The 18,161-nt window shown below is 40.9% G+C and overlaps 1 protein-coding gene across 1 annotated transcript; it reads left to right on the top strand.

Annotated features, from left to right (window-relative positions):
- The first annotated feature begins 14,303 nt into the window (after positions 1–14,303).
- Positions 14,304–17,560, top strand: si:dkey-174i8.1 (arylsulfatase I). The gene is made up of 3 exons (XM_061744990.1): positions 14,304–14,708; positions 15,268–15,600; positions 15,683–17,560. The coding sequence occupies exons 1-3, from the start codon at positions 14,425–14,427 to the stop codon at positions 16,764–16,766; spliced, it is 1,701 nt and encodes a 566-aa protein (XP_061600974.1). The 5' UTR covers positions 14,304–14,424; the 3' UTR covers positions 16,767–17,560.
- The last annotated feature ends 601 nt before the right edge of the window (positions 17,561–18,161 follow it).

Genomic DNA, 18,161 nt, shown 5'->3' with positions numbered 1-18,161 from the left:
GCTTGTATAGCTGTATTGAAATACAGTATGTCTTGGTTTGCCAGAAAATAATTCCAAGTGGTTACTGAATGGAAATACATTACCATGATTGACAGACAAAGGAATCTCTCTATCCTCTAGCACATAACCACAGGTGGATCCATCTACCTGTCCTGTCAAAAACCCTGAAGCAGTGGAAAGTCTGAGGAAAATCCTTTAACATGAAGTGGAGGTGCTGTGGACTTGTTCATAAGCAAAGTGATATTTTGTATCACTGCCAACATGTTAACTTCTCAGAGATGATGTGATGATGTGGGCAGGCGCAGTGTTCTTCAGCCTGCTAGTTCAGTGTGCTTTGGGTATAACTAATAAACAATACCTACAAAATACAGCTAAAGCTGTTGGTAGTGGGATTATTCTTATAATTATTCATTCATTTTTTTAGGCATCTTTAGATATTTAGGCTTTAACTGACAAGACTTTTTTTGTTTATTTATTTATTTTAATAATTTTTAGAGTGTCAGACTGGCAACACTTTCTGAAAGTGTGTTTTTGAGACAGTTTCTTTGTCTTAATTCTTAATTCAGAGGATGAAAAACATTCATATTTGACACTTTAGTTCTGTTTTCATGTCATCTCCATCAGTTCCCCCCTGATTTTTACTTCAGTTTGTAACTCATTCCAGTTTTAGTGTAATTCAGTTTCTAAAATATAGAGAAAGTCTTAGTGGATGTATCTGTGCCTGAGGTATGTTGGGTGTTTCATCCATTTTCTATACCCACTTAATCCTGAACCTTGATGATTTGGTATAGTTTCGAGCAGACACCGTGACCCTGAACAGGATGTTGTTTTGTTTTTTGGAGGAATTGGAAGCCTTTTAAACCTGTTTCTGAAGGCTGCACTGCTATTATCAATGCTGCAGGAGGTCACAGATGATAGCTGCTCCCTTTGGCAGCCTTGCTCTGCAGCTGTCTCCAGACATCAGGATAGCTGAGATGAGTCCTGGGTCAGACAAAATAAAAATGTCACCCTCTCTTTCTGAATATGTCTATTTGAATACAGTAGTTTAATGAAATTCAACACTGTGGAGAGAAATACATTCAAATGCAAGGATTAAGCCAACTATGTGTACATAGACCAGGACTGTGGGGTATTAAACAGATATTTGAGCAAACTTTGAGCAAATTATAGACCCCTGGATGACCTGGGCCAATTTCTCCCTCTAGTGGTCAGAAGTAGGCTCTTGGCCTCCCATAGCTTTTACTTTCATATTTATTTTTCATATATTTAATTATTCTCTGGGTAATTACCTATACCTTTTTGGTTAAACATACAGTAGCTAACATTAGATCACATTAAATAATATTTGACCGTGTGTAACACAGAGGATTCATGTTTACATCAACAAAGCATTCACAAATCATGTTGAGGTGTGAAGATTCTAGTCAGCAAGCCTATATCAGTATAATACATCAGGTTAGACAAACCCACTGAAAAGCTCACTGAAGTCCAGCATGTTGTAGAAACAATTCTTATGTCAATATTTTCAAATTCCTACTTTGGCATAAGTTCGAAAACCGAGATCTCTGTGGCTTTTTGACCAGCAATTTCTATGAAACACACTATGAAAATGATATTCCATGTATTTTTCAGCTAAATCAACTAATCTATTGTGTTGGGGTTTTTTAACACACAATACCATTCAACAAATGAGGAAGTTTGATGAATTTCAAAATAAAAGGTGGAAAGTGACCAGACAAACTGTTACATTTTTTACAGCTGAGCATGATCCTGCAAGTTCCTCTGGATCTTGAGACATTCCTGACTCTGATCATTGAGCCTTGATCAATCTTTTCCAAGCTTTTGAAAAATCCAGTAGCTTGTATAGCTGTATTGAAATACAGTATCTCTAAGTGTGCCAGAAAATAATTCCAAATGGTTACTGAATGGGAAATACATTACCGAAAAAGCGAAAAAGAAATCTTTCTAGGGTGATATTGATCCTGTAGCACATAACCACAGCTACATTTACATTTATTTTATTTTTTTACACAGTCACCGAACGAGGGAGAAGTTTGCTGAATTTTAAAATAAAAGGTAACAGTAAAAATAGAGTTTTTCCCCCCTTTTTTAAAAATCCATATGCTGTTTGTTGTTTTACGAGAGCAAAATTGATTACAGTGGAGTAGCAAAGAGTGCAGCAAAGACATGAGGATTGTTGCTTTGTCTTAAGTAAGGAGGAAGCTGACTGTTTTTTCCTCTGGACATGGAGAACTGTTAGGAAGGAAACTGTCCTTTTCATGCTCCACCTGTTAATTACAGTACTTTGTGTGTACACATTGCTCCCTTTAAGGTGTTCTATTCAACTTTTCAATAGGTATCTTATTTTCTTGTCCTTTTTAGCATCGACCTTTAAATGTGTCATCTTTGCCAGCGGGGCTGATTCTGCCAACCACACACTGCTAGCCCTGAACCACGGTTTGGTTCAGGTGATGAAAATGAGACAGTTTTAGAAAAAAAAGATTATGTAAAATTAGCTTTTGAAAAAAAAAAAAAAGTTCACAATTAAAAATGATTATATTATGAAAATTAGAAAGACTTTTATAAATGTATTTGAGACAGTGTTGGAATCCGAGGATGAGTTTGTGCGGTTCTCCACCAGAGGGCTTTATGGAGCAGCAGCTCTGCAGGAGGGTGGACCTGGAGCTTGCCAGTGTTATCATACTGTGGTACCCTCCGTCAAAATTCTGGACTTCCTCACCCACGGCTGGCTGCAGCCCTCAGCTACAGCATAACCTGTCTGCCCTCCAACATACTTGTCACTCTAACTCTCCTTGGGCTCAGGATTTAGCTGACTCAATTTACTCAACACTGCTCTTGGCTCACCTCCACCTGGATTCATCCTCCCTGATACCATTCCTTCCTCCCCGGCGGATCTTCATCATCTCCACAGTAAGACCTGTTATCTTCTGCTCATCACAAGTCCATAATTCTGCGTCTCACCATTCCTCACTCTGTCTCCAGAGCTCCCGAAACCCCTGACTCCAGGAAACGTCTGGACTCAGCACAATCATTCATATTTTTAGAAATAAACTCCATAAACCACCTTGTCTCATGAAACTGTTTTGCATTTGAGTCGGGTATTCGCAGAAAACCATAACAGAACATTCTGGCCATTCTGACCCAGCAGACACTTTCAGGAGAACTCTAGCTGAACTCTCTAATCCACTGTCATGAAACAGTTCTTACGTCTCTCACTGAGAGGTTTGTGATATCACAAACCAGCGTTTGGATCATCTTACTCAGCTTCTACTTGGTCTTCAATCTAATCCATCCCATCCTCCTCCAGCAGAGGACCCTACTGCTCCACCATGTCTCCCAAGTTCTTTCCTCTTCCCAAGATGTCAGCTCATCCTTTCCGGAGAAATTCATAGGAGATGTAGGCTGTTGCGGGGGTTTTCTTTTACAGTGCACCCTGGTCTTCAATTGTTCACCACATTGCTTCCCCCATGATGATGCCAAGATCTCATTTATCTTTGGACTTTGACTTTGGACTTTGGAGTTTATTCAAGAATTCAAACAAACCTTTTGGTTGGTCGAACCCGTCAGAGGAACACCAGCAGCGAGTACTATCTAACCAATGCATTTACTACGGATCTCTTGGTCACTTTATTGCCTCCAGTCCCATTCAGCCGAGGGTCCATCAGTAGATGTGGGGAAACTGGCAGAACATCTCGGAACAAATACCTCACCCAGCTTCCCGCCACTCTCATTTTCAATAATGACTCTCATCTTCACTGCCCTCATTTATTCCAGTTGCGAGCAAAACTTGATTGACCACTCTCTAGTCCTACAATCCAACATTGAAACCATATCTCTGTCCACTCCACTAAATGTCTCTGTTTTGAATGCCAGAGCATTACCCCAGATAACCCTCAAAATCAGGCCTATACAGTTAATCGTTTTAGGAAAATACCATGAACATATCGCTTTCTATGTTTTCCCAACATTTCATCCATCTTTCTTGGACTTGACTGGCTCCAGCACCACATCAATCTTAAATGAACTCAGAATGGAATCCTGGTCCTTTAATCGTCTTTCCTGCTGCTTCCAGGCTGCCGTTCCTCTAAGCCCGTCCCCAGCAAACCCAGAAGATGCTGATCCTGCTGACCTTTCTCTCCTCCCTGAAGAATATCATGATCTCGGCCAAGTCTTTAGTAAGCACAAGCCTCTTTATTTACCACCTCATCATCCCTATGATGAATGCTATAAATCTTCTCCCTGGTGCTCCACTACCCTCCAGTCGTTTCTAAAATATTTCCCAACAGAAAGGGAAGCCATGGAGAATTATATTCATGAATCCCTCACTGCAGGTATTATTCACCATTCATCATCTCGACCAGGTTTCTTCTTCATCAGCAAAAAAAAGGGCTCCCTCCAACCTTATATTGACTACAGGGGACTAAACCAGATCACCATCAAAAATAAATATCTTTCACCTCTTATTACTTCAGCCTTCGAATCTGTTCAAGGAGCCAACATTTTTTCCAAACTCGGCCTCACAACGCCTACCCTCTTGTCCGGATCCACCAGGGAGATGTATGGAGAACAGCCTTCAAAACCCCCATTAGACATTTTGAATACTTAGCCATGCCTTTCAGACTCTTCAATGCCCCAACCCTGTTTCAAGCCCTAATAAATGTTGTATTCCACGACTTCCTGAACATCTTTGTATTTTTTACCTGGACGATATTCTCATTTACTCCAAGACCCTAGCCGGCCATCAGAAACATGTCCACTTGGTCCTCCAATGACTCCTCGAAAATCGTCTATACATCATAGCTGAGAAATGTGAGTTCCACAAGTCGTCTGTTTCATTCCTCGCTAACATCGTAGAGGGCTGACAGCTTCGTACGGATCCTGGGAAATTGAAATCAAAGCTCTAATGATTCTTAGGTTTCGCTAACAGACTGCTTCACCTCCACCAAAACTATCTTTTGCCATATCGCTCAGACTCTAATAAAAAACGTCACCCTTGTGCCTTTTTCTCAGATTGTCCCCTGCAGAGAAAAACTATGATATGGTGAATCGGGAACTCTGAGCCATTAAAGTTGTTTTGGAAGAGTAGCGGCATTGGTTGGAGGGCTCTGACTATCCTGTGGTGGTTTGGACAGATCGTAAGAACCTATCTTACCTATAGTCAGCTAATTGTCTTAATTCACGTCAATGCTGTTGGTCTCTCTTTTTTTTTTCTTCCTGATTTAACCTTTTCATTTCATATTGCCCAGGTACCAAAAACATTAAACCAGATACCCTTTCCTGCCAGTTCTCCTCAGACAACAGCAACAAGACCCCAGCTCCCATCCTGCTGGCTAACTGCACCATTGGGGCTCATTCCTGGGACATCAAAGATGTCATCAACCAGGCCCTAAAGAGGCCACTCCGCCACTTGCCCTCATTAACCGCCACTTCTGGTGGCCGTCCATCCACAAAGACGTTAAAGATTATGTCCTTGTTTGTCCTGTTTGCGCACGCAACAACTCCTCTAATCACCCACCCAGTGGACTTTTTCAACCCTTAACCATTCCGAAAAGACCCTGGTCAAATATTGAGATTGATTTCCTCACTATACTTCCCTCTCCTAAAGGTACCACCAACATTCTCACCATCATTAACTGTTTTTCTAAAGCATGTCATCTCATTCCCCTCAGAAAGCTTCCCTCAGCTTTCCAGACTCCTCAGTTGCTTGTCAAACATGTGTTTGTTGGGATCTGAAGATGAGTTTGTGCAGTAATTTACCCACATTTTCATCTGCTGCATATAACACAGTTTTAGGAATTACAGCATTTAGCTTGTATTTACACAATTTAAAGATCCCATATTAAACTCAGTTAGGTTAATAATCTTATTGTGTCTTCATGACAATGTCTTTAACCTTAATTTTCATTAAAACATGCCATTTGTCTTCAAAGTATTTCTGCAGCTTTAGCTTTATTTCAAGTATTTCTACCAAAAGTGCAGAACACACAGAGAATTATTTCAGACAAAACTTTGTTTGTTTCTATGAGGGTCTAAAGTCACATAAGGATAAAGCATATAACTAACTACCTTGCTGATGGATGTCTGTATAAGGAGCAGGTCTGAAACAGAAGCAGTGGGGAAATAATTGTGCACTTTAGCTGCAGTCAATCAAATTGGTTTCTACTTTCAGGATTGTACTGACATTTTAATGTTCAAGTTTATATTTACAAAATAGAACAAAGGGGCTTTTGTCTTTGTGAGCTCTGCTTTCTTTCCCCATTTTTTGTCAACCCCAGTCACTGAAACGGACACTAGTGGCTGAGTGTGAAGGTTGTGTTTATAACAATAACATCTATTTCTGCAGAACAACAAAAGGCTTGCAGAATTGGTAGGGATTCATATTTACTCAAGGGCCATATTTTGGGTCTCTGAAAAGCTCCTAGGGAAAATTTGTATTGTAGGAAACCCTATTTAAATAAAACTGAATTGAATTAAACATAGGCAGAAATAAGACACTGGGTTCAATTCTTGAACAGTCAGAAATCTCCAGTATTGGAGGCCTTGTCCTGACTTTAAAAGGTACTTTGAAAAGCAACTGATCCTTATCAGGGGGATTTTGTAGGATAAAATGCCTCCAAGTTACTTATTTAAGCCTGTGGTCCCTGCAGGGAAAATGCAAAGACTGAAAGAATGAACTGGCCAAAAACAATTTTCTGGTCCTTTGTCAAAACACAACTTCAGCTTCTGCCTCTTAAGGCTCCACTCCCAAAATACCCAGTCTGGTCTTGGTTGGCTGATTATTATAAAAAATAGTGGAGCTCAAGACATCCTCTTGTTTGTTTAAGGACTGCCAAACTAACCACTGGACACACATTATAAAAATATGGTGTATGTAGTTTATATAAGTAGAAAAGAAAAGCAGGTTCATCTGTGGGAGAAAATTCCCACGGATATGTTGGGTGAACTTTGGATTTTGTAAATTCAAACACCTTTTAGATGCACAACAATGTTGTATAACATGGTTACCGTGAAAAGGTAAGGTCCCCAAAAAGCATAATATGTGTTTAGGTTTTACATGCAGTATCCATTCCTAAAAAACACATTCAAATACTCTGATTTCAAGTCTATTGTACATGTTTGCCTCAGACACTTTTTAAAGTTGCCACATCGTCACAACATACATTTTTAGTTGGTGTACAAAATATGTCATCTGCTCTGATTGCAAACACGTGTTATTTTTGTTTCTTCCATGTACATTCAGGTTGCCTAGCTGAAATGCTGAACTTTGATTAATGACAGACCACACTACACCTCTCTCAGGACTCCCACTGTCCTGGGGGGAGGGTTGATTCCTGTGTCATCTGCTGCACGGGACATTGTGCCAGGTGGCACCCTCACATCCAGCGAGGTACACACACACCTTTGAACTCCCACAAAACATTGTCCAGGCCATCTGTCTAAAAAATATGTTATACAACAGGTCACTCTAACTAAACTCAGATTGGTTAAATATACAATACAATATAGTATATATAGTCAGACCGATGACTCCATCACTGGTTGCTAAGGTGCTATAATATGATCGCTCCCCACTTTGTGCTCTAGTCTGGGAAAGTAGGCTCATATTAAGTAATCTGGAAACTAAAGATTTTTTTTCCCTTTTAATTAGTATTTTTTATATTCTCTACGCCTTTTAAATTCTATCTCTTATCTAGTTGCTGGATCCCCTCATCACAACTCATTCCAATGATACAAATGTTTTGATGTTTTTGGAGATCCAGTAAATAATTACTGATGAGAGAAAATGTGCAGTGTGCAATCCCCCATGTTTTCTGTGACTTATTATCATATAAGACACACTGTTCCTTCTTCCCTGGAACTGCACAGCTGGTCGTAGCAGGTTGCATAAGTGGCCTTATGGTTCCAAATGTGGTCAAGTAAAGGTCAAACCACATTGACATTCTGTTGTCATGTTAGCTCTGTGATACTGAAGGCTTATGTCGTCGTGTCGTAGCACATGTTGTGCATGTAACATTATCGGTGGCAACGCCAACGTATTGATTGTTTAGCACGAATGCTTCCCATGTTGGCGTGTGGGGAACATGATTGGCTGCAACAAAATTCATTGTAATCTATGCAACATTTTTAAAAACATCCCTCTCAAGGCAGCAACAATCCTTTTGTTGAAGGTGATAGGGTATAAGCAAAGGAGTCAAAGTCAATCTCATAACACATCATTTTCTATAATGATACCGTATATCCTGCTCTTTTTAATTATTATTATTAATTGTGCAATAATGCAATGCAATTAATATTTTTCATGCTTTACTCTCGTGGTCCTCATGGTGGCGCTTTCTTCTGACTGTTGTGCTCCACAGGCTTGCGTAATCCATCTTATTTCCTGTGAGTTAAAACCAGCATGCTCTCCTCAGGGGAAATGTCTGATCTGACGCAACGACCCACCCAGTAAGGTACTGTGAGGAGGAAGAAAATGCCTCAGAGAAAAAGTTTAGCAAAAGTTTGTCAATTTGACATAAGGCCATCAGCATCTTCTGCGTGAGTGGTTTGTTTCATGTGATGAGACCAAGTGATCTCCCACTGCCTCTCCCTCATCTTGTCAATCCGTCACAGTGTGAGTTAGAGAGAATAGGACAGGGAGTGGATTGAGTTTCTGCCAGCTGGAAAATGATCCTCGAGTATTTCAGGAGCAGCAGAGTCGGGGTCTCTGTCAGTGTCACCTTCAGACCTGGTGGGAGTGATGATGTCTGTTTGATGTCTCAGACTCCACTGTCTGCCAGCCAAGAGACAGACATAACTGTGGAACACCTACTCTTATATTGAACAGTGTGTAGCGCATAGTTTCAGATTTATGAATGTCTGTTTAATCACTTATTTCTTTTAAATTCACCAATAGAAATTAGTTTTAATATGATTATGGCACAAAATCTATTCAGGAAAAAAAACGATCGAGTGTTCATCGAGTGTTACAGTACATACATCCCACTAAACATACAAACCCACCAGATATTGATTAAATACAAACTGACAGACGTTTTTTTATGTCACTAAAAAGCATAGTTTTGTATAATGTCAACATTTCTCAAGAGGTGAAACAGCAACACGAGGAAGTGCTTGCCATTTCACGCATGTGTGCATGCCTTATCAGCCATTAAACAAGCAGAGAAAGTCAGGACCCTCGGGGTACACAGTTCAAGACATGCAGATAGTCAGTGTTGAAGGCAATGAGCGGCTCCATGGTACTTAGGGAGGGACTTGTTTGCTGGTTAATAAGTCACACATGTGCATGTTGATGGAGCGTTTGATAAGAAACATTGAGATGACATATATCCATGATAACTGGTGACATCACACGACAAAGTGGTCATTTTGAATTGACGAAATCTTAGAGGGGGAAAGTCTTCAAGAAAAAAAAAAAGTCTAGTTGCTTTGTTTCGAGCCTTTTGAGGGATATACAATGGTCAAGTATAGCTCTGGTGACAGTATTCTATACAGTGTTAGTTTAAATTTACATCTGATGCCTTATAGTTGTATTGTGTTCATTATGTCTTCAGTGTTGATTTCGGCAGAGCTTCTGACTTCTCTGCCGAAACTGTCAGAAAAGTTTTAAGGTAAGACCTCTTATCCTTGTCTGAACAAAAGAAAACCACAAAGCTGATGCCTTATAGTTTTAGTTCATGTGTTTTTCTTTTCATGTTTTTCTTTGTTTATATTTTTCTACAGATTTATCAGCAGCTCATACATCGTAGTATTAATAGTATGAGCAGTATTAACTATTAGTACAATACCATAAAGTTAAGGTCGTCCTTCTTTCTACAACTGAGCTACACTGGATGATACTTGCAGGCAGAGCCGCCTGGGAGATTTGCGAGGCCCTGTGCGAAATGGCCGGGGGGGGCCCTCGAAATTTTTCGGGTCGGATCAGGTATCTATATGCGCAATTTTAACTCTCCAATTCGCAAAATACTGGATATCTTCCCCTGCCTCATCATCATCTCTTGCCTCGACGAGGGGCCCCGCGGCTGCTTGAGACCCGGTCGGATTGGTGATTTTTGTAACAAATTTATCAAACGAGCCTTTCAGAGAAGCATTAAACTTTTCCATTTTCTTTAGTTTTTTTCTTTTTTCATCCCCTGATGGAAATTTCCTGAATCCGTCTCGTTCTCTCGACATTGTGTGACAGTTTGTTCCAACTCCACCCGTCTGGATCAGAGCAGCTTGTGTCAACGCGCTTGGTCTGACGCAGTAGTATTGAACAACAGACAACATTGCACATATATTTATTGATATGCACAGACTAGTACACATTTAGGTCTGTAATGGAACGTGACTGTTGATATTTATAAGGGAAAAAAACGAAAAAAAAAAAAAAAAAATTCAATTTATTTATTTATTTTTTCAAAAACGGCCCATAGCGCGAGGCCCCTTGGGGCGCGAGGCCCCGTGCGGTCGCACGGTTCGCACACCCCTTGCGGCGGCCCTGCTTGCAGGTACTATAGTCTAATACCACAGTAGGTTACGAGGGTAACTTTCAATTCCATCCTGTTATAATACAATTAGTCATTGTGACGGAATTTCCAAATAATTTTTTACGTAAAGAAATGTATTGTTTAACGCACATTTGTGCACAATTATAGTAGAAAGCCTCCCCTGTATGCAGTGTTAAGCCATCTGTGAGTGGGCAATCTTGAGATCAGAGTTTCTTACTAATACCCTGGTGTATACAGTCATCCAGCTCATGATAACTCTCAAAGGTTGGAAACAACTGGACTTCCGTTTCTTTTGTTCTTGAAGATGTTTCAATTTCCTTCTAGATGGAAAGAATAAAGGTAAAGGAAGTCCAGTTGCCTTGTCTCAAGTCTTCTTCTGAGTCTCAACCAATCCTGACATCCCCCTTCTGTGTGTTCTATAAATCAGAGCATGAAATTAATTTTAAATGAATTCTAAAACAGTTATTTAAATGTACGTAAATGCTTGAACCGTGGCTTTCAAAGCCATCACAAGGGCACAAACACATACCTTAGCTCTTGCCCAATAGAACGGTTTCAGATTAAGTGAGTCACCGTATTCGTCGTCATGAATAAATCACACCCGCTACTTCTCCCCTGTACTCTGCAGCACTGCCTTTTCCAAAACTCACAAGCAAATGCTCAGACATGCAAACACACACTGTGCAAACCCGCACTGGAGTGTCTCCTTTTACGCAGACAGCGAATTCCCCACTGTGGTCAAGCAGAGAGTCTGTTTTTCAGGGTTTGGCATTGTAGACAACATTGTACTTCAGGCCTAAAATGTTGAAAAAGGAAAAAAAGTTCCACTCACAATCTTCAGAAGATTATGTCTTTAATTTTTTATGTCAAGCTTTCATTTCTGGGACCATTTAAAATACACCTCTGCAGACCTGCAAATTATAACAAAAGAGGGTTATAGTAGTTGTGGGTTTTTGCCAGTGCCCTGTTGTGTCCTTTCAGTCAGATGTGGAAGAACAAAATTGCTTTCTCACTGTACTCAAGAAGACATTTTTCATTTTCTATTTATACCCCCCCTCTTGTCTTCCCCCTCTTAGTGGTAAAGCAGAGTTCATGTCGCCCTACATTTCCCCGAGGCACACTGATGGCTACACCCTGAGACCCTGACGCCCACACAAAGCAGGACAAACTGACTGCTTTTATGCCACTTTATTTATACTGTACTCTCATCTTAGACACCGAACCTTTTACATCCTAAATTTGTTATTCTATTTTTTTTATCCCATTTTCCAACACCCTTATTTTGGTGCTGTGTATACCTCTTTTATAAGTTTGTATTTCCAGCCACTTCTCATTCCTGCCTCACAGCAACTTTCCCAATCTATCAGACACCGTTGGGGGAAAAAGCTTGTGAAATTTCCCACAGGATGAGGCAACATGAGTTTGTTTCTACAACGAAGGAAATTGATTCGCATCTGAAGCATTGATTTCCTTGCAACATAATAGGAAGGAGATGCCACAGTCGATACTCATTCTCATCATTAAGCCGGATGTTTCCCTGATATCTTTGAGTACCCTGGCTATAATAAGCATCAAGTGAATCTATTAATTGAGTTGTATCAAGCAATAAACAAAAAATGACATGTTTGTAATAATCTTAATAACAGATTTATAATGATTTGAAATGTGCTGTAAGAGGATGGGGAGTGGCAGCTCCCTCGAGAATGACTATTTTTAACAACAATTGTAGTAACAGGTGGTCAAATGAACCCTAGTAACACTGATTGCTTTAGTTTGGTTTGTCTTTAAATGACCATATTCTTAAAAGTAGTGGGAAAAACACAACTTATGCCTCATGAATAAAAAAGATTTATGTGAATTCCTTAACTTATGTTCAAATAAATAATCCTAATAAACCAATTCTTAGTGATATGTGGATTATACAGAGCCCTGATCTGCAAGTGTTTTACAAAAAAAAACATAATTTTCAAAACACTAAAGTCCTATATTACATGCTTCTTTTTTATTTTAACAATGCTTACAACATGTTTTATCTTTTGCAGGTAACATACACAAACGAGGTTATATTGGCCCCCAAGCCAGTGTTTTCCCATTCTTCCTACAAAAGGCTTTTCTGGTTTCTTTTAATATGTATTTCATTTATTTCATTCTTTTCTATACTCATGGCTTTCTGCGTAACTTTTTCTCCAAACATACCACTTCCTACTGGATCCTAATATTCCAGTAAAATTACAGAGGAATAACTTCATCTGATGATGATTTGACTATGTTACGGTGTCACCTCCACTCATTCCACCTAACACTCACCCTCCACAACAACCAGCCTGCCCCACCCCCACAGCTTGTGCACTGCGTGCTCTCCGCCGCAGGTGATGTGAGTTGTGGTTGATTGGGGAAGGAGCTTCCAGCCAGGTCCAGCACAGCTGCAGCCACTCTCCTCATCAGATCCCTCTGCCTATTTAAACCCCGGTTTTCCAGGCATTCATCGCCAGATCTTCCCTAAGAATGGCCTGGCAAGTATCCCGTCTGTGGTTGTCGCATACAGTACATAGCTGCTCGTTTAGATGTTGACACTCCTGAAGCTACCTTTTGTGATTTTTTTTTTTTGATAACTGCCTCCTTTTTGTCTGCTCCACAGTTTTTGCCCTCACCGTTGTGCTGCGGTCTGGCTTGACTCCTTACCCACCTACTCCACTCCTTCACCCTGCTGTCACCCCAGCCTGCCTTGGATCCAGCCCGCCGGGCCTCAACCCTTTTCCCCCCCAAACAGCAATAAAGGCCCTCCCGGGCATTAAACCAAATCTCTGCCATCCTGTGTCGTGCACTTGAGCCCAACGCCTACAGAGACATAACAGACTACAAATGTAGAATTTGTTGCAGGCAACACATTCAAAAAGTTGGGATAGAGATACTGTATATTCATTTTTTTTCCATAAAATGTTTATTTCTTGAACAACTCAGACAAAAAAATGGTATCAGTTTTAGAGGAATATCCATCTATCGTTGCTGAACACAACAGTATGTGGTACAAATTGTCTCATTATCCTTATGATTGACTATAAAAGTTGCTGTATGGGACAGCTCTGGAGTACAAGTGGCCAAGTCACCCACATGGAATTGGTGCTTACACTGTTAATTGTGCAGGTCTGCTATTATTTTGGTCAAATAAAGAAAGGCCTTCAGAAAATGGATGTTGCCCTAATGGTAACTTTTGTGTACATGGAGTTTATACGTATAAAGTTGAGGAAATTATTACCTAAAAATGCAATATTTTTATAGCCTTCTTTTATATTGTACTTCAACTTAGCTGATCCAATGGCTGCTGATTGTTGGGAGGAGCTTTTATGAGTCTTAGTACATAGAAAGCTTGGAAATTTGTATCACCAGACCTTTCTTAACAAGTAAGCAACCTATAAAGGTCTGAGACATTGGTCATACTTTTAGCCAAAATCACTGACTGTATGTACTGTCTGCTAAGCATACAGTACAATATATGCCCATGGCAAATATTTCAGTTTCCCAGGTTTTCTCAGCCCCATAATGAGGCGCCTGAAAGTACATAGGAATGTAGCAAGGTGCTGCAAAAAGGAAAGTCTCCCTGGCTCTCTTCACCATTCGCTTCTGCTAAGTAGTCATCGCTCATAGAAACAGCAATTTTTTCTCCACCCACCAGAGCTGCTGGCACAGGTTCGGCCACAACTCATAACAGCAACAGTAAGCCCTATAAAAGAGCGCCATTTCATCCTGAATGGACAGACAAGACAAGTGGACGAGCGCTGTGGAGCTACAGATCTGCCCTTTTTCACCAAAAATGTGAACTGGATTTTCATTTATTGACATCAGCCTCAGCAAACCTAACAGAAAATCCTTGAAAACTCAGACTTTAGCAGATGCTTTTTTGAGAGCCTTGCTGGACATGAGGGGAGGAATCTGCTATTTGCTTCTGCTGGTTATTGATGCCATTTTATTTATTGGTCATGGCTGTACGTGTACGAACAGCACAGAAGATTTTGGAACGCCCAAGCCGCCTCACCTCATCTTCATTATGGTGGATGACCAAGGTTATGGAGACATTGGCTATCATGGCTCAGACATCCATACTCCTGTGTTGGACCAGCTGGCAGCAGAAGGGGTCAAACTAGAGAATTATTATGTCCAACCGATCTGTTCACCCTCTCGCAGTCAGCTTATGACAGGACGGTGAGTTTCCACATCATAACATTTTCATCCGATGTAAAGCATAGCATCAATATGCAATTTTTGTCTTGTGGTTTATTTATGTTACAGTACAGTAGATGCAAGGGCAGAAAAAAGTAGAGGTTGACATAGTTCCACTGCTTTTATGTTTTTGTGGCATATATTCTGATATTGAATGAATTTGACGTTGACATGATCGTAGATAAAACGTACCGTAACAAATGTGTATGCTGCAGTACAGCATGTTTTTAGAGGGGAATTTTACTACCAGTAAAACACCTTTTTAGTTATGACTCTTCTGCTAGTTGATTCAATATTTATTACCTCTGGGGTTGCAGATAAAGTGACCTGAGACATGAAATCTACCATATTGTTAAAGTATATTAAGCTTTTTTTCTGTATAGATTTTTAGCATTGTTATAGCACAAAAAAGGAAAGTGATAAATTACTTTTTTTTTTAATTAAAAAATTAAATTAAAAAAATAAATTAAAAATTAAAAAAGATCCCATGAAGTCATTTTCTTCTAATTGTATCATAATAATCATCTCCTTTTGATCCTAGCTACCAGATTCACACTGGACTCCAGCATTCAATAATCCGACCACGTCAGCCCATCTGCTTGCCTCCAGATATCCCCACCCTACCTGAACAGCTGCTTGAAGCTGGATACGCTACGCACATGGTGGGTAAATGGCACCTGGGTTTCTGCAGGCCAAACTGTTTGCCCACAGGCCGCGGCTTTAAGAGTTTCCTGGGAACTCTGACTGGCAGTGGAGACCACTTCTCCTATCAGAGCTGTGATGGTGCTGAAGCTTGTGGATTTGACTTGCATGACGGAGACAGACCTGCCTGGGAGATGAGCGGGAAATACTCCACTTTTCTCTACATAGAAAGGTAAGAACAAACTAATTCATCCATGTAGACAGAAAACCTTACAATATCGTTGACTCCCACAATTTTCCATCTGTCAAACCAGAGTGAAGCAGATCCTGAGGAACCACGACCCCGACAAGCCGCTCTTCCTTTACTTGTCACTTCAGGCTGCACATACGCCCCTGCAGGTACCTACCCATTTTCTGCACCACTATGATTCCCAGAGCAACCGTAACAGACGCCACTATGCAGCCATGCTGAGCTGTCTGGATGATGGAATTGGACAGCTGGTTGAGGAACTGAAGATTGGTGGATTTTATCAAAACTCTGTACTGATCTACTCATCTGACAACGGTGGGCAGCCACTCTCAGGAGGGAGCAACTGGCCGCTGAGGGGCGGCAAAGGAACCTACTGGGAAGGTGGCATCCGGGCTGTGGGCTTTGTACATAGTCCTCTCCTGAAGAGGAAGGGTGTCGTGAGCAAAGCACTCATCCATGTCTCTGACTGGTTCCCCACGCTGCTGGGGCTTTCAGGGGCCCTGCAGTCCCGCCATGGTCTTGACGGTCATGATGTTTGGGGTAGTATCAGCGAAGGCCTGCCCTCCCCTCGCACCGAAATCCTTTTCAACATCGACCCGGTGTCCAGAAAACCCGAGGAACCGTATGAAAAGGCACTGGTACTCAACGGCTTTGGGATCTGGGATACAGCCGTAAGGGCTGCAATAAGGGTTGGTGACTGGAAGCTATTGACAGGAAACGTGGGTGACGGAGACTGGATACCACCTCAGGCATCTTCCGGAGGTCCAGAGCGCTGGAAGAAACTTGAAAAGCGACGCAATGAGCTGGGGAAATCGGTGTGGCTCTTTAATGTTAGTGCAGACCCGTATGAGAGGTTTGACCTTGCAAAGGCTCGGCCAGAGGTGGTGAAACATCTGCTCATTAGGCTGGCTGAGTACAACCAGACAGCTGTGATGGCTAAGAACCCCCCAGATGATCCTATGGCCGACCCAGAGCTCCACGGAGGGGCGTGGAGCCCCTGGCTGGGCCTGGAGGGGCAAGAGAAAGATAATGAAGAGGATGATGGAAGGAGAGAAAGGGTGGTGAAAATGAAACACTGCAAATTATGCAAATTAAGAGCCCTCTTCAAGAAGGTTGGGTCACGCCTGGAAAGGAATACCCTATTCTAAATGTTTCTTTTAGCAGCATTAATTGGATTCAAATATTTAGTAGTTCATACGAGCAGAATGTGTACTATTTTGAATGACCAAAACTAACAAAAAGGCTCCCAATAATGCCAGCAAGCTTGCATTGAGTCGTGGCATATTGTCAGATTTTGACAATTGGAAAAAAAAAGCAGAACAACATCAGAAGTCTTTGGTCTTAAATTGAAAACTTCATCCATAGGAAAGTGAAAGAGTGACAAACAAAACGTACAGGTCAGCCAGAGTGCATACAAGTAAGATAGACCCACAATCAGATTGTGAGGGTCAGCAGATGAATAGGCAGCCTGACAGACAAGGACGACGGGGTTGTTGCCGGCTGAGCAAGCTGACTCACACTCTGTCATGTGGCCAAACTGCAGCAGAGATTGTTTGCTGTGTCTGGACTGCACAGAGACCAACGTGTGAGTGTGTCACTGTGCACTTATGCCGTATTCAAGAGGAATTAGATTCATAGAGAAAGCATGCATGCATACATGTGAAAACAAACCTCAAGTGACCTCGAGAAGTCTCCTCTCTACAATGGCGTAAAGATACCCACTGGGGTGATTCAAATGTCACTTTGTTATTTTGTTGTTAGGGGTTATACAAATACACTAAAGCCCACAGTGTCTAATTTGGCCTTTGAAAGACCCCTGACTGCAACACAATGTCTAGTCCAAGCAGCAGTGACTAACTTGCCAAGGATCAGTAGATGACACTGTCGGTATTTTCTGTACATTTAGATGAAACCAAAGATATTTGTTATTAAATGCACAGAAACTGATGATGAATGAATCATGAATTCCAACAGTCAACATTGCCAGGTCAGTGTAAGAGTCCATGGCTGGTTTGTTTCTGTGTGGCTCCGTGATGGACTGGTAAACTCCTTTCACAAGTTACAGCTGTATTAGGCTTAAGCGTGAATAAAGAAATAATGTTACCATATCATTACTATAAAAAAATACATGTATAACATCAGAAACCAAGTCTGTTGGGTATATATGTGGAAAAGAATAAAAAAATCATTATTGAAAAGAACTGTTAGGTTAAAACTACCCAATTAATCATGTTATGGTTAAAAAGTGATTCATTTCTCAACATTCAACCTTTTTTTCACTGAAAATCCTAAATGTTGGACAACAGTGACAATAATCTGCAGTTTTTTTTTGTAAGTGTACAATTTCAGTGCAGTGTTGAATCAACGGACTGCTGTTTTAAACCCGGGAAAATGTAAGTGAATAAATAAATCAACGAATCGATAAATAATTGACTGACTTTGGTGGGGTGCAGGGCAAATATTTCCAGATGCAGGGCAATTGCCAATGGTTTTGACTCATCTGATATCAATTCAGTTCCCCGTGTTACTCATGTGGAGCAATG

The sequence above is a fragment of the Cololabis saira genome, chromosome 17 (assembly GCF_033807715.1).
Source record: "Cololabis saira isolate AMF1-May2022 chromosome 17, fColSai1.1, whole genome shotgun sequence".
Classification (NCBI taxonomy): Eukaryota; Metazoa; Chordata; class Actinopteri; order Beloniformes; family Belonidae; genus Cololabis; species Cololabis saira.
This window is presented reverse-complemented; position numbering and strand designations above follow the sequence as displayed.

Excerpts from the sequence above, each read along its gene's own strand:
- si:dkey-174i8.1 (XM_061744990.1), top strand. The coding sequence starts at position 14,425 with ATGAGGGGAGGAATCTGCTATTTGCTTCTGCTGGTTATTGATGCCATT. Across the intron at positions 14,709-15,267 it reads AGTCAGCTTATGACAGGACG|CTACCAGATTCACACTGGAC; the intron begins GTGAGTTTCCAC and ends TTTTGATCCTAG. Across the intron at positions 15,601-15,682 it reads ACTTTTCTCTACATAGAAAG|AGTGAAGCAGATCCTGAGGA; the intron begins GTAAGAACAAAC and ends CTGTCAAACCAG.